Source organism: Eleutherodactylus coqui, chromosome 10 (assembly GCF_035609145.1).
Source record: "Eleutherodactylus coqui strain aEleCoq1 chromosome 10, aEleCoq1.hap1, whole genome shotgun sequence".
Classification (NCBI taxonomy): Eukaryota; Metazoa; Chordata; class Amphibia; order Anura; family Eleutherodactylidae; genus Eleutherodactylus; species Eleutherodactylus coqui.
Window position 1 is genome coordinate 103,973,724 of NC_089846.1, and position 15,017 is coordinate 103,988,740.

General features: G+C 46.7%; 1 protein-coding gene across 1 annotated transcript in view; it reads left to right on the forward strand.

Moving 5' to 3' along the window:
• Nucleotides 1–665: 665 nt before the first annotated feature.
• C10H8orf48 (chromosome 10 C8orf48 homolog) overlaps nucleotides 666–15,017 on the forward strand; it is a 41,063-nt gene continuing 26,711 nt past the window's right edge. Inside the window, exons 1-2 of the mRNA XM_066579863.1 lie at nucleotides 666–745; nucleotides 9,626–10,032. Of these exons, the coding sequence (XP_066435960.1) occupies nucleotides 9,633–10,032 (400 nt within the window). The 5' untranslated portion in view covers nucleotides 666–745; nucleotides 9,626–9,632. The remainder of the gene's footprint in view (nucleotides 746–9,625; nucleotides 10,033–15,017) is intronic.

The following is a 15,017-nucleotide window of genomic DNA, read 5'->3' on the forward strand; positions in this document are numbered from 1 at the left end:
TTATTGCGGAAAGATGGAAAAACCTTAAAAAATATAAGAATTTTAGTATCGTTGTAATCGTACGGACTTGCAAAAAATATGTAGTGTATCATTTATGCTGCGTGTTTAACGTTGTAAAAAAAAAACCGGCAGGATTGATGCGTTTTCTCTCCCTGCCATCATAAAAAAATTAATAAAACTTTTTCAATATAGTCTATGTAAACAAAAATGGAACCAATAAAAACTACAATTCGCCACGCAAAAAATAAGCGCTTATACGGCCGCGTCGACGGAAAAATAAAAAAGTTATAGCTTTTGAAAAATGGAGATGAAAATCTGCCAAAAATCTTTGCATCCTTATGGCCGTGTCCTTAAGGGGTTAAGGTGCAAACAGGTTTCATCACTAATGAGCTAAGATGTCTCTCTCTCTCTCTCTCTCTCTCTCTCTCTCTCTATCTGTGTGTGTGTGTGTATATTTATATATATATATATATATATACACATACATATATACACATACACATATATATTCGATACTAGTAATCAGGGCTGACTGTGGATGCCCGGACTATGGATACATTATACAATCACTGCAGCTCCTCATCCTCTGTAGTTCACTTTATACCTAGGAACTAAAGTCACTAGCTGAGTTTGCGCAGGGATTTTATTCCCTGCTGCACAGTGTAACCAGGGAGACGAAGCTGTGTAGGAAGAGAAGTGCAGCTGCTGGGAGAGGTGTGAGCTGTGACCCCTGACCTGTATACATGTAGGTATCTGACTGCAATGTTTTGTTTTGTCTTGTTGCTTCAGGTCGGTGAGAGGTGGACAGGGTGACTTCTGAGCCCGCGCCATCCACAGGACATAAGTTTGCATCGTGGTGGATTAAGTAACCCCAGGCAGGTCGTTAACGTGTGTCATCCAGTGTTCAGGGGTTCATGGAAGAGAAAGAAAGCACTTGCTTTTCGGGATTTGTTTTTACGGCATTCACTGTGAAAACGACGTGTTAAATATATTTGTGTGGGTCAGCACTGCAGGGTGAGATGAGAGTCTCCATACAGCCTGCCGTCATAGTTTATATAGTTTTTCTCATTGTTTACCAAAATTAAAGGGGTTGTCTCGCGAAAGCAAGTGGGGTTATACACTTCCGTATGGCCATATTAATGCACTTTGTAATGTACATTGTGCATTAAATATGAGCCATACAGAAGTTATACACTTACCTGCTCCGTTGCTAGCGTCCTCGTCTCCATGGTTCCGTCTAAATTCGCTGGCAGTTTGCTTTTTTAGACGCGCTTGCGCAGTCCGGTCTTCTCTATTCAGCACGAGCCGCTTCAGTGTGCTCCCCGCTACAGCTCTTCTGCGCATGCGCAGACGAGCTGTCACTGCTCGGGAGCGCGCTGCAGCGGCCATTCTGCACCTTCCTCTGTTAGAGGAAGGTGCAGAAACTGGAGCTGCCCAGCGGAGAAGCCCAGCCCAGCCCAGCAGCCCCGAGAAGCGTCCCAGGTAAGTGATGGGTCGGGGGGGGGGGGGGGGGCTGCCGCTGCGCCGGGGGAACTAGCGCTGCGCCGGGGGGGGGCTGCCGCCAGGCCGGGGGGGGCTGCCGCCAGGCCGGGGGGCTGCCGCTAGGCCGGGGGGGCTGCCGCTAGGCCGGGGGGGCTGTCGCTAGGCCGGGGGGGGCTGCCGCTAGGCCGGGGGGGGCTGCCGCTAGGCCGGGGGGGGCTGCCGCTAGGCCGGGGGGGGGCTGCCGCCAGGCCGGGGGGCTGCCGCCAGGCCGGGGGGGCTGTTGCTAGGCCGGGGGGGGCTGTCGCTAGGCCGGGGGGGCTGCCGCTAGGCCGGGGGGGGCTGCCGCTAGGCCGGGGGGGGCTGCCGCTAGGCCGGGGGGGGCTGCCGCCAGGCCGGGGGGGGCTGCCGCTAGGCCGGGGGGGGCTGCCGCTAGGCCGGGGGAACTAGCGCTGGGCTCCGGAACCTAGCGCTGGGCTCCGGGGCCTTCACCTGGGCTGAGGGTCTAGCGCTGGGGAGTCGGGGGCTAGCGCCGGTTACCTGCTGCCTGGCGGTGGGCGTCTGGTCGGCGGCTGCGGGGCGTCTGGTCGGCGGCTGCGATGCGTCCGGTTGCCATGGAGACACAGCTGGCAGCGTCTCGGGAGCGCGCACGTCGGGCTGCAGCGAGCGACGGGGAAAGAGCCGGCGGCCATCTTGAGAAAACTTTTATAAGTTGCTGAAACGCTGGAACGGTAAGTACAAACCAGCTAGAAATGTCATTTACAGGGGGGCTTAGTAATGTATGTTTAATGGGGGGGACTGGGCAAAAAAAAAATTTAACTGCTTCCTCGAGACATCTCCTTTAAACTTTTTTGCAGGGTAAGCTGTAGTTTTTATTGCCACAGATGTGTTACTCTTTGATTTGTCTCTTAACACAATGTAATGGCCCAGTAGTACTAGTGTCCCCTATATTAGTACCAGTAATAATAGTAACCCTCACAGTGGCCTCAGTAGTTATAGCATCCCCTATATTAGCCCCCGTAGTAGTAGTGTTCCCTATATGAACCCCAGTAGTAATAGTGACCCCCACAGTGGCCCTAGTAGTAATAGTCTATCTTATATTATCCCTGGTAGTAAAAGTGTCCCCTATACTAGCCCCAGTAGTAAGTGTTCCCTATATTAGCCCCAGTAGTAATAGTGTTCCCTATGTTAACCCCACTAGTAATAGTGATCCCCACAGGAGCCCCAGTAGTAATAGTGTCCCCTATATTAGCCCCAGTAGTAATAGTAACCCCCACAGTGGCCTTAGTAGTAACAGTGTCCCCTTTATTATCCCCAGTAGTAATAGTGTTCCCTATGTTAACCCCACTAGTAATAGTGATCCCCACAGTGGCCCCAGTAGTAATAGTGTCCCCTATATTAGCCCCAGTAGTAATAGTGACCTCTACAGTGGCCTCAGTAGTAATAGCGTTCCCTATATTAGCCCCAGTAGTAACAGTGTCCCCCTATATTAGCCACGGTAGTAATAGTAACGCCCACAGTGACCTCAGTAGTAATAGTGTCCCTTACATTAGCCCCAGTAGTAATAGTAACGCCCACAGTGGCCACAGTAGTAATAGCGTTCCATATATTAGCCCCAGTAGTAATAGTGTCCCCCTATATTAGCCCCAGTAGTAATAGTAACCCCCACAGTGACCTCAGTAGTAATAGCGTCCCTTATATTAGCCCCAGTAGTAATAGTGTTTCCTATGTTAACCCCAGTAGTAATAGTGACCCCCACAGTGGCCCTAGTAGTAATAGTGACCCCCACAGTGGCGCCTGTAGTAAGTGTTCCCTATATTAGCCCCAGTAGTAATAGTAACCCCCACAGTGGCCTCAGTAGTAATAGTATCCCCTATGTTAGCCCCAGTAGTAATAGTGACCCTCATAGTGGCCTCAGTAGTAATAGTATCCCGTATAGCGGTCCAAGTAGTAATAGAACTTCCCCCACAAAACCTATATACTTATCTTCTCCTGGTCTTCAGAATGCCACTGCTAAAGTGTGTGCACCGCGAATTCTCCTGCCTTCTCCTATTCTGCAGAACCACTGCGGAGAGGTCAGGGAAGGAGAATCCCGGATGCACAAACTGAAGTCAGTGTGTGCATCCAGCAGCAGCGCCAGTAAGTGATTACCAGCCAGGAAGCCACGGGACCCAGGCTGGTACTCGCCTTTATGGTGACCAGACATCCCAAAAGCGGGACACAAGCCAGGCAGATATCCACTTGGGACCCTGGGGAAAGCAGGACACAGGGTCCCAAAGTAGGACTGTCCTGCCTAAATCGGGATGTTTGGTCACCTTATGATCTCACAGTGTGCCATGTTATCAGGGCGGTTTATTTAAACTTTGGCTGATTTCACACGGCCAAGAAACTCCTGTGAGATTTGTGTATTGTGAGATGCATAAATCTTGCGCGAATATGAAACGCATGTTTTTGAATGGGGTCACATACAGCAATGTCCTATCACCCATTGATTTCAGTGCGATGATTAAGACATCACATGGCTCTCGCATGCTGTGCAATATGCATGTGAGTGCAAAGCAAGGTTTTTCACTGAAATCAAAGAGAAATATTTCCGATCCTCTATTGCGTGCGAGGATTGGAATTTCACATATGCAATGCGTTTTTGCATGAAAATCGCCTCACGTCCGCAAATAAATTACACGTTCATGAGCATAATATTGAACCGAGTTGCTCGGCCCGATTTCGTGCTCACCCCCGGGCACATAGCATTTGAATTACTTTTACAATGGGCTTTAGTGTGTTATCGTCAATCAGCAACGTTTCACGCCAATGTCAATTGTTTTTGGTTAAAAATACATTGCATCTCTTCTGTGAAATTGTGACTTCCCCACACGCGTGTAAGGATCACCAGTGTTTACCATTGAATTCAATGGGAAACATTGCACTTGCATGGACATCGTACGGCATGTGAGTGCCATGCAATGTATTCCAAGGATCCACTGAAAACAATGGGTTCATACTAGTACTGTTTTCGCGCATTACAGGCATGTGAAAAAATTGCGTCTAATAGAAGCAATGTTTTCCTATAGAACTGTTCCGATGAAAGAATTTTTTCAGACGCGCTAAATCCTCGCACCAAAGATAGGACATGCGACTGCAAAGCTCGCATCCAAGCTCCATTTTTCAACACTAATGTCCATTAACAGCTTATCACCTTCATTTGCATGTAAATGAGCCTCTGGGACATGTATGCAGAGAACAGCAGGCTGTCTGTTCTCTGGATACAGCTCCTTTGTTCTGCCATGGGGCTGCAAACTGAATACAATGTAATCAGTGCTCCCATGGAAAATACAGCACGTGGTTGGTGTTATCTTCTCTCTGGCTGAGCGGTGGATTTTATGCTCACCTAAAAATCATCGTTCAGCCAAAGAGTGAAAGACGGGAGTGTTTACACACAACAATTATCGCTCAAACGATGGCTTTCGAGGGAATTTTGAGAGATAATCGTTGCGTCTAAATGGGCCTAACTCTGTCAACAATAAAATTAAGTGCGGTGAACTTCAGCTGGATGGATTTAAGCTGATATGTAAATTTCGTATATGAATCAAATTGACACTTTTCGATGGCATACCACGAGCCAGAAACCAGCTGGATTGCTTCTGTGATGTAAAACCATGAATGCCAGTACAGATTATGACTATATATGTTGCATTTTTAATAGAAAAGTCTGCCATTTCTATTGGTTACAAAAATAGTATTACGCCCTTTTGCATTTTTTTCATTTTCCGTTGTACGGCGTGGGCCATCAGATTGATTGATCACCATTAAATCCCTTGTTCTTATGACCTTTGCAGAGCTATTAGTGAGCACAGCGTGGAGTCATAGTGCCAACACGTAGCTTAATGAGAACACCTCAAACCCTTTAAATGCTGGTGTGATTGGCTTACTTGGTCACTGACTGTCCTGGTCGCAATGACATTCTATGAGCATTCATTTCAAAAGTGAAGTATTTTAACTTTTGGAACTGTAAGTAGAGTGTTTCTTGCTCTGAAGAGTCAGCCTTGCCTTATATTACACAGACCACACGTTGATTTTGAATGAAGATTGTGTAATTCTTAGTTTCTCCTGTGGTGGCGCTGCAGGGAAATAGAAAACTAACTACCAGGTTTCCCTAAAGATTACAGCTCATTATTTGGGGTACTTTGTGATCAGCTTATTGTTAAAGGACCATTCAAACAAGTGAGAGAGAGGGGGGTAATAAGAGACAATTCAATTTTTTATGGCAGCTTGCCCAGATTGCCATGTTGACATCAGTTACTATATTGCAGAAAGGCTCTACATTTATAACATATCCCATTTCGTATTGCATATTGTGTAACAGGGAAAAAATTTGTCACTTATTACACCAAATGGTGTCTCTAATTCCCCTTGTTGGGTAATAAGAAACACGGCAGCCCCTCCATATACAACAACATACACTGAGATGTGGGAGAAACAGGAGACAAGGCACCACCGACAGGACAATAGCATCACATTGGCTTTTCATATTTTTATTAGAAGCATAGTTACAAAAACTCAAAAACTAAAAAAAAAAGTTATGAATAGAGATGAGCGAACGTACTCGTTTCGAGTACTTACGCGCCTGAGTACCGCCATTTTCGAGTACTTCAGTACTCGGGTGAAAAGATTCGGGGGGCGCCGGGGGGCGGGGAGAGGCGTGGCGGTGCGGGGGGGAGCAGCAGGGAACAGGGGGGAGCCCTCTCTCTCTCCCTCTCCCCCCCACTCCTACCCCCCGTGCCGCCACGGCGCCCCCCGAATTTTTTCGCCCGAGTACGGAAGTACTCGGAATTCGCGGTATTCGGGCGAAAAAGGGGCGTGGCTGAGCACGTTCGCTCATCTCTAGTTATGAATCCACTTTTGGGAAGATCTTTTTTCTTTTCCCCTTGCCATTACCTCCGCTCCAATTGTGGGCCATGTACAGGTGCAGCCTCTCACATCCAAGTGTTCATCGCCCCACCAAGTCTTCAAGGTCTTCTCCTTTATGAATTCTGTCAGAAGAGTGAGTAATTCATGCCGTGCTAGTCCTTCACCATTTTTGTAAAAAAAAACAAAAAAAAACACTGGAACTGGGTTACAAGTTTCATGTATAGAACTTTTTTAAAAGTTCCATTTCAACCTGTGAATCTGCAAGCATCGGATTTGTACATATACACTCATAATCCAAGGTTCTTACACGAAACACTCACGCTCCCTGCATTTGATAGGAGCAGCTGTGAAATTTTTGTCTCTTATTACCCCATTCTCCTATTAACCTACTCTCCCCTACGAAATTGGCCAAAGTTGAGAATCCCTCAGCTTTTATGACTAAAATAAATTAGAATAGAATTGCCTTCAGGAGATTTTGCAGAACTGTGATTCTGCAGCTTTTAAAATATAATTGAATTATAACAAGCCAATAGGTCATACTAAGATACTCTCAATCTTGGACTTAGTGAATGAAGACCGTCAGGATATCAATCCAGAAATAAAAGAATGGACCAGCACTCAAATAATTCCATACTACATAGACTTTATCGAGTAAATTCTAAGTAATTAGAGATGAGCGAGCACCAAAATGCTCGGGTGCTCGTTACTCGAGTCGAACTTTCAGTGATGCTCGAGAGTTCGTTTCGAGTAACGAACCCCATTGAAGTCAATGGGCGACTCGAGCATTTTTGTATATCGCCGATGCTCGCTAAGGTTTTCATTTGTGAACACCTGGGAAATTCAAGAAAGTGATGGGAACGACACAGAAACGGATAGGGCAGGTGAGGGGCTACATGTTGGGCTGCATCTCAAGTTCCCAGGTCCGACTATTAAGCCACAATAGTGGCAAGAGTGAGACCGCCCCCCCCCCCCACTGTCAGCATAAAGATCGTTCTCCTCTGCCACAGCTGTAACAGCTGTGGCAGAGAAGAACGATTTTAGCCCATTGAATTCAATGGAGCCGGCAATGGATTGGTCCCTGCACTGAGCCAATGAGAGGCAGCAGTCACTCACCCATTCATGAATTCATGAATGGGTGTGTGAGTGAGATCTGCCTCTGATTGGTCAGGCTGTGACCAATTAGAGGCAGCTCATTCAGCAGGCGGGGATTTTAAATCCCCGGCTGCTGAATACTACTCACAGCTGTTCAGAGCAGTTCAGGAGGACTGCCGCCGGCCACGCTGAACTCCGTCTGCCGGGACCAGGTGGGTATATATATTTTTTTTATTTTTACACATTTCTGGATGAATTGCAGGGAAGGGCTTATATATTTAAGCCCTTCCCGACAATTCATCCCACGATCGCCGGCAGCCCATTGCTTTCAATGGAGCCGGCTGTATTGCCGGCTCCATTGAATTCAATGGTCAGTGCTCGTTTAATCGAGACGAGTACCGCGTGGTGCTCGTCTCGAGTAACGAGCATCTCGAGTACCCTAATACTCAAACGAGCATCAAGCTCGGACGAGTATGCTCGCTCATCTCTATAAGTAATCCATACAGTACCGCTAGTAATAGTACAGTAGTTGGTGCAAAGCAATTCATCAGGTTACTGCTACAATAGAATGGTCAGCGGTAGTACCAGGGCTTTGATCATTTTTGTTCTTAATATGTTATTCATTCACACGTGGAAAGCTTAAAGGAGATGTCTCGAGGAAGCAGTTAATTTTTTTTTTTGCCCAGTCCCCCCCATTAAACACACATTACTAAGCCCCCCTGTAAATGACATTTCTAGCTGGTTCGTACTTACCGTTCCAGCGTTTCAGCAACTTATAAAAGTTTCCTCAAGATGGCCGCCGGCTCTTTCCCCGTCGCTCGCTGCAGCCCGACGTGCGCGCTCCCGAGACGCCGCCAGCTGTGTCTCCATGGCAACCGGACGCCCCGCAGCCGCCGACCAGACGCCCACCGCCAGGCAGCAGGTAAGCGGCGCTAGCCCCCGGCTCCCCAGCGCTAGACCCTCAGCCCAGGTGAAGGCCCCGGAGCCCAGCGCTAGGTTCCGGAGCCCAGCGCTAGGTTCCGGAGCCCAGCGCTAGTTCCCCCGGCCTAGCGGCAGCCCCCCCCCGGCCTAGCGACAGCCCCCCCCATCGCAGCGACAGCCCCCCCGGCCTAGCGACAGCCCCCCCCCATCGCAGCGACAGCCCCCCCGGCCTAGCGACAGCCCCCCCCATCGCAGCGACAGCCCCCCCGGCCTAGCGACAGCCCCCCCCATCGCAGCGACAGCCCCCCCCCCGGCCTAGCGCTAGTTCCCCCATCACAGCGGCAGCCCCCCCGGCGCAGCCCGACGCAGCGGCAGCCCCCCCCCCCGGCGCAGCGACAGCCCCCCCGGCCTAGCGACAGCCCCCCCCATCGCAGCGACAGCCCCCCCCGGCCTAGCGCTAGTTCCCCCATCGCAGCGACAGCCCCCCCGGCCTAGCGACAGCCCCCCCATCGCAGCGACAGCCCCCCCATCGCAGCGACAGCCCCCCCCCCGGCCTAGCGCTAGTTCCCCCATCACAGCGGCAGCCCCCCCGGCGCAGCCCGGCGCAGCGGCAGCCCCCCCCCGGCGCAGCGGCAGCCCCCCCCGGCGCAGCGACAGCCCCCCCGGCGCAGCCCGGCGCAGCGGCAGCCCCCCCCCGGCGCAGCGACAGCCCCCCCCCGGCGCAGCCCGGCGCAGCGGCAGCCCCCCCCGACCCATCACTTACCTGGGAGGCTTCTCGGGGCTGCTGGGCTGGGCTGGGCTGGGCTTCTCCGCTGGGCAGCTCCAGTTTCTGCACCTTCCTCTAACAGAGGATGGTGCAGAATGGCCGCTCCAGCGCGCTCCCGAGCAGTGACAGCTCGTCTGCGCATGCGCAGAAGAGCTGTAGCGGGGAGCACACTGAAGCGGCTCGTGCTGAATGGAGAAGACCGGACTGCGCAAGCGCGTCTAAAAAAGCAAGCTGCCAGCGAATTTAGACGGAACCATGGAGACGAGGACGCTAGCAACGGAGCAGGTAAGTGGAATAACTTCTGTATGGCTCATATTTAATGCACAATGTACATTACAAAGTGCATTAATATGGCCATACGGAAGTGTATAACCCCACTTGGTTTCGCGAGACCACCCCTTTAAGATCTACAGATATGTCTTTCCCTCCATACTAATCCAGTAGGTCTTTATTTTGCAGAGCTGTGATGGCGCTATCCCCCGTCAGCGAAGAAAGTTCAAACTATGAAGAAGTTCTGCACAAGAGCAACTCCTTGAGTAGTGCATCAAACTATTCCGGAGATTTTTTTGAATCCAGTACTGATAAATCACATGGAAGATATGATAGAGATTCTTTTGACTCCGTCACAGATGAAAATATCGAAAATTATCAGAGTGATTCATTTGAGTCCTTTGCAGGTGAATCCAGTCGTCGGCAGAGAACCGATTCCTTCTGTTCCATTAGTAATGATTCTGGTAGGAGCTATGAAGGTGATTCTTTTGAATCTCTCCCCTTCGAGTTGGACGTTCATCAGACATATTCTTCTTCTAAGAGCTCATACGTTGAGTCTGTTCCAGTGGACGGCGATCACAAAGAAAATGAACAAGGTACTTAAGGCTTTGATTTTAAATTAGTCTACTCATTCCAAATACCCAATTCTAGTTACCTAAACGTTCTAGCTAGAATTTGCATTGCAGTACTTTATATCCAGTGTGTTTGCTTACATTGCAACAGCCATTTCTTACAGTGCTTATTGTATATTGTATCCTGCACACATTTTGTATTACCTAAAATATCTCTAGAACATTAATGTCAAATCACTAGAATTAGGCTAAACGCACAGCAAGTTATCACCAAGACGTCGGTCATCGTAGTGTTTCCTGTTTGGCATCATATCATGTTTTTCAGAAAAATTATTTTACCCATAATTCTCATCTTTAACCCCTTAAGGACCAAGCTGTTTTGTACCTTAAGGACCAGACACTTTTTAGGGATTTTACCCATGTGGCGTTTTTTTTTCTCCTTTAGCTACCAAAATTATTTTTGCTGTGTTTTTTTTCCGTGACATATAGGACTATTTTTTAAATATCTTTTTCACTGACTTTTTTTCCCGTTTTTTAGTTTTATTGGGGGTAAAAAGCGAGAAAAAATTTTTTTTTTTACATTTAGAATTGTTTTAAAAATTATTTTTATATTTACACTAAAATAAAGTATGGAAATGGGTTCCTCTATTTGTTTCGGACATTTTTATATATAGTATGTATGGTTTTGGTATACAGGGTGCATACGGCCACGGTTTTTGTTGGCGTCTGCTTTGTCTTATTCTCTTTCTTATGCATGTATTGTTGTTTTATTCTGTTGTTTTGTTTTACTTATTTATTTATGTAATTGTGTTTTTTACTATCTGTGTCCCCCATGACGTCATACAAGACCTCTGGGGGACATTCACATATTTTTTTTCCTTTATTTGACACTTTCCCACTGTAGCTAGGGTGTCCATAGGAGCCCTAGTTACAGGGAAAAGCAACCCCTGTGGTGACATTAGTCACCTGCAGAGCTGCCAGGGTGTAGTCTGACCCTCCAGCTCTGCAGTAGCAGGGAATCCCAGGAGGTCACATGACCCCCTGAGGCTCCCGTAGTGAAAATACATGTTACTTTTACTTTCCCCATACAGTGCTCATTGAGCACTGTATATCGGGGAAGCAGAAGGCAGGAAGGGTTAAAAACCCCTCCTGCCTTCTGCTCCGGGTTATCAGCTGTCACTAACAGCTGATAATAACCTGTTCCTGCCTCTGACTGATTGCAGACAGGAGACTTAGAACACCGCCATAATTTTACTATCGGTGGTGCTGTAAACCCAGGACCAGCCGCCGTAAATTTACCGTGGCTGGTCCTAAACGGGTTAAATAAACATAGAAGTCTTGTAATATGAACAGTTTCATCCATCTGGCCAACTCTTTCTCTACACGAGGATCCTGAAAAGCAGCTACCATCCCCAGTGACGTAACTATTGCTGCTTCTTGTGTTGAGCTCCAGGATGGTCGCTGGGGGCAGCTAAGTGGCCATTATTGAATTACATAAAGAGTAACTGTGTTGTAATTCTACATGTCACACAGACAGTCTGGTGCAGAATGAACAGGAATTTGCCTGACAGTCTTTCATTTTGCAGCATTTTAATCTGGTCCACAGACCTTCCCTGGCACTGTGGTCTAAATATAAAGCAGTGAATACTTTACAGTGCCAACTCTGATAGAAATGCCAATTTGATCACTGGCATTTCCAATGCATATCATTGTTGGATCTTACTTAGTCATATTTGATAATGAGACATCAATTTTAAAGTTCTGTAGTGCTAAACAATGATATAGTGGAGAGGACATGAAGGACTACCTGGTTTTAGTGTCATGGGTTACAGTCTTGATTAACTTCATTCGATGACCCACTGAATAATGAAACCACTTATTTTTATTTACAGTAGTGTAACAAGCAGTTGGACCTGTTTCACAATGGGGTCTGTCCAGAGAAGGAACCATGGGGATTCCTCTTCTTGCTCCCCAAACAGAGCAAGAAAGTGGAATCTCTAATGCTGGTGTGAAACCAGCTTTACATGTTTTGTAAGGTTGCAAAAAAGCACACATTCATCCAGCTTAGCCTGTTATCTTGCAATGTTGATCCACAAGGAAAAAAGAAAACCACAAAGCAGAGCCAGTTTTCCTCACTTTAAGGAAAAATATTCCATTCCGTCTCAAATCCCAGGACCAACAACCCATCTGCTGTAATCTAGTAACCATAACTTGTAAAATTACACTCCAAAACGCGTCCAGGTCCCTTTCGAATTCTTTTAGTGAGTTCACCATCACCACATTCTCAGGTAGAGAGCTCCACAGTCTCGCTGCTCTTACAGTAAAGAATCCCCTTCTTCGTTCTTCTAGAGATAAGGGATGTTCTTCTGGTTCAGTCCTGGTATAAATAAATCATGGGATTGTTGCTTCAGTTCCACCAGAGGTCATTGTCAAATGTGGAAAATCATCTGTGCCACACTGTTGGGTCTCAAGGCAAAGCGGGCAAATCACCTTTCTTCAGTCCACCAACACACTTTGAATACTGCCTCTTGCACAAATTTTCCAGTGTCAGCGAAAATGCTGAGACAATATCTTCACCCAACACCCTGAATTTGCACATCATGCACAGGCTTTTTGAAATTAAAATATTAAACAAATTAATATCTTAATTTAGGATGAGCCAAAGTTTTTGAACAACCTTAATTTTGTCTCCCTGTACCAATCCACTTTTGATACCTTGTTAAATGTGATCTTGACATAACAAGTGTAAGCTGGAAACATGAATGTTTCTTCTGCTCCAAGTACTAAGTATTAACTAGGGTACCAGAAGGCAGTACAACCAAGTACCTATGGTGATTCACCCTGCCTTTACGGTATAATAGTCGCAGAAATCTAAAATGAAAGCGACACGCAATGTTCCTCTCACATGACTCACCTCCCATTATTTTATCTTACAATGGATCGTCTGTGCTGTTAGAACTTCATAGGGTTCGTACAAACTGCATTTTTTTTTCTTGCCTCTCAGACAGTCCTTTAACAAGCTGCCAGTCAGTGTTAACCGCTTCCCAATCCATGTCCTAATAGACTGTGCCACTTTCTACAAGGACATGAATAACTGCCCATTTCTCCTTTAACACATATTCCATTGCCTGCTAATCTACCTGTCTTTTTGCTGCCAAAATCAGGCTTGGCACTTGGGGCCCATTTATACACAACGAGCGAAAGTGAGCCATAATTGTTACGTGTAAACGCGAAGCCATCGTGCACTTTTCGTAGACTTGTCATTGAGTTCCATCCTGCATAAAAATAGCCGTTAGTTCATTCGCTTGTCGTTAGGTTAAATTGTAAACAACAGGTAGAAATGATTCTTCATGCATTTTTCCATTCCAAAAAATATATAAATTAGTTAACAGTAACTTATTTGCACTCCAAAATTATGCTTCAAATATCCAACTAGTCCTGCAGAAAACAAGGCCTCGAATAGCAAAGTAAACCTCACTCAAACAAGAGGGGCATGCTTGGCCAGGGACTGGCTCTCCATCCTATCCTTCTTTGGAGGTGACGACATGGTGGTCAGGGCTACACTTGCACTGCAAACTATAAACTGTAGGTGGTCACATTGAATATTGGGGCAAGAAGCTGATGGGGCCAGCATTGTATTCAACTGTATCTGTGTCTTGCGGATATGGATATAGTTTAAATCAGGACATGTGGCATACCTCACGGGACAGTGGAACAGCACCCATAAATCATGACTGTCCCACTGGATTCAGGTTGTCTGAGAGGCATAGCTTACCTAGTATGCTTCAGCGTACAGCAACTTGATACCCTTAGTTCTGTATAGAGAGTTATCCTCTGCTGGATCTTGTAACTCTATTTATGTATAAAAGTACAAAACATCTACAAACACAATCAAGGCATATTTTCCATTTCTCAACAAAACTCCTAAGGCCCCTCTCACACACAGCATCGGCAAAGCGCTGCATTTTTTATTGCAGCATTTTGCCATGACTTTACCGTCATTTTCGGATGTAGGTTACTGTGTTCAGCCACGGTTTTTAATACAATCCATCATTGTGATGGTTGATGAGGTGGGTAAAAAGCGCATGTAAATGATGGAGGGAAGGCAAATCTATTAAATAGTTTCTTTTCAAGCGTATTCACAAACGAAAAGGAAATGCCACACGAGATACAGGGGAATAAAATAAACCCCTCGCAAAATATTTCATACCTAACGCAGGAGGAAGTGCGGAACAGGTTAAAGAAGATTAAAATCGATAAATCACCAGGCCCAGATGGAGTACACCCAAGGATACTAAGGGAACTAAGTGATGAGTTAGCTAGGCCGCTATACCTAATATTTCTAGACACTATCAAGACTGGCGTTGTACCATTGGATTGGCGCATTGCCAACGTGGTTCCAATTTATAAAAAGGGGACCAAAAGTGAGCCTGGCAACTACAGGCCGGTAAGTCTCACTTCAGTAACGGGAAAAATTTTCGAGGGGATTCTGAGAGATGCCATCGATGAGCACCTCAAGGAGAACAAGGGAATAACTCCTCACCAGCATGGATTCATGAAGGGTCGCTCATGTCAGACAAATCTGATCAGTTTCTACAATGAAGTAAGCTCTAAGCTGGACTTGGGAGAGTCTATTGATCTCGTATATCTGGACTTCTCTAAAGCGTTTGACACCGTGCCACATAATAGGCTAATATACAAAATGAGACAGCTTGGATTGGGTGAAAATGTGTGTAAGTGGTAAAAAATTGGCTCAATGATAGAAAGCAGAGGGTGGTAATAAATGGTTCATATTCTGATTGGGCCACAGTCACTAGTGGGGTGCCACAGGGTTCAGTATTGGGCCCCATTCTATTCAATATATTTATCAACGACCTGATAGAGGGGCTGCACAGCAAAATATCAATATTTGTATACTATACAAAATTATACGATATAATTAATGCAACGGAGGACAATGTGCGGCTACAAACGGACCTAGATAAGCTGGGGGCTTGGGCAGAAAAATG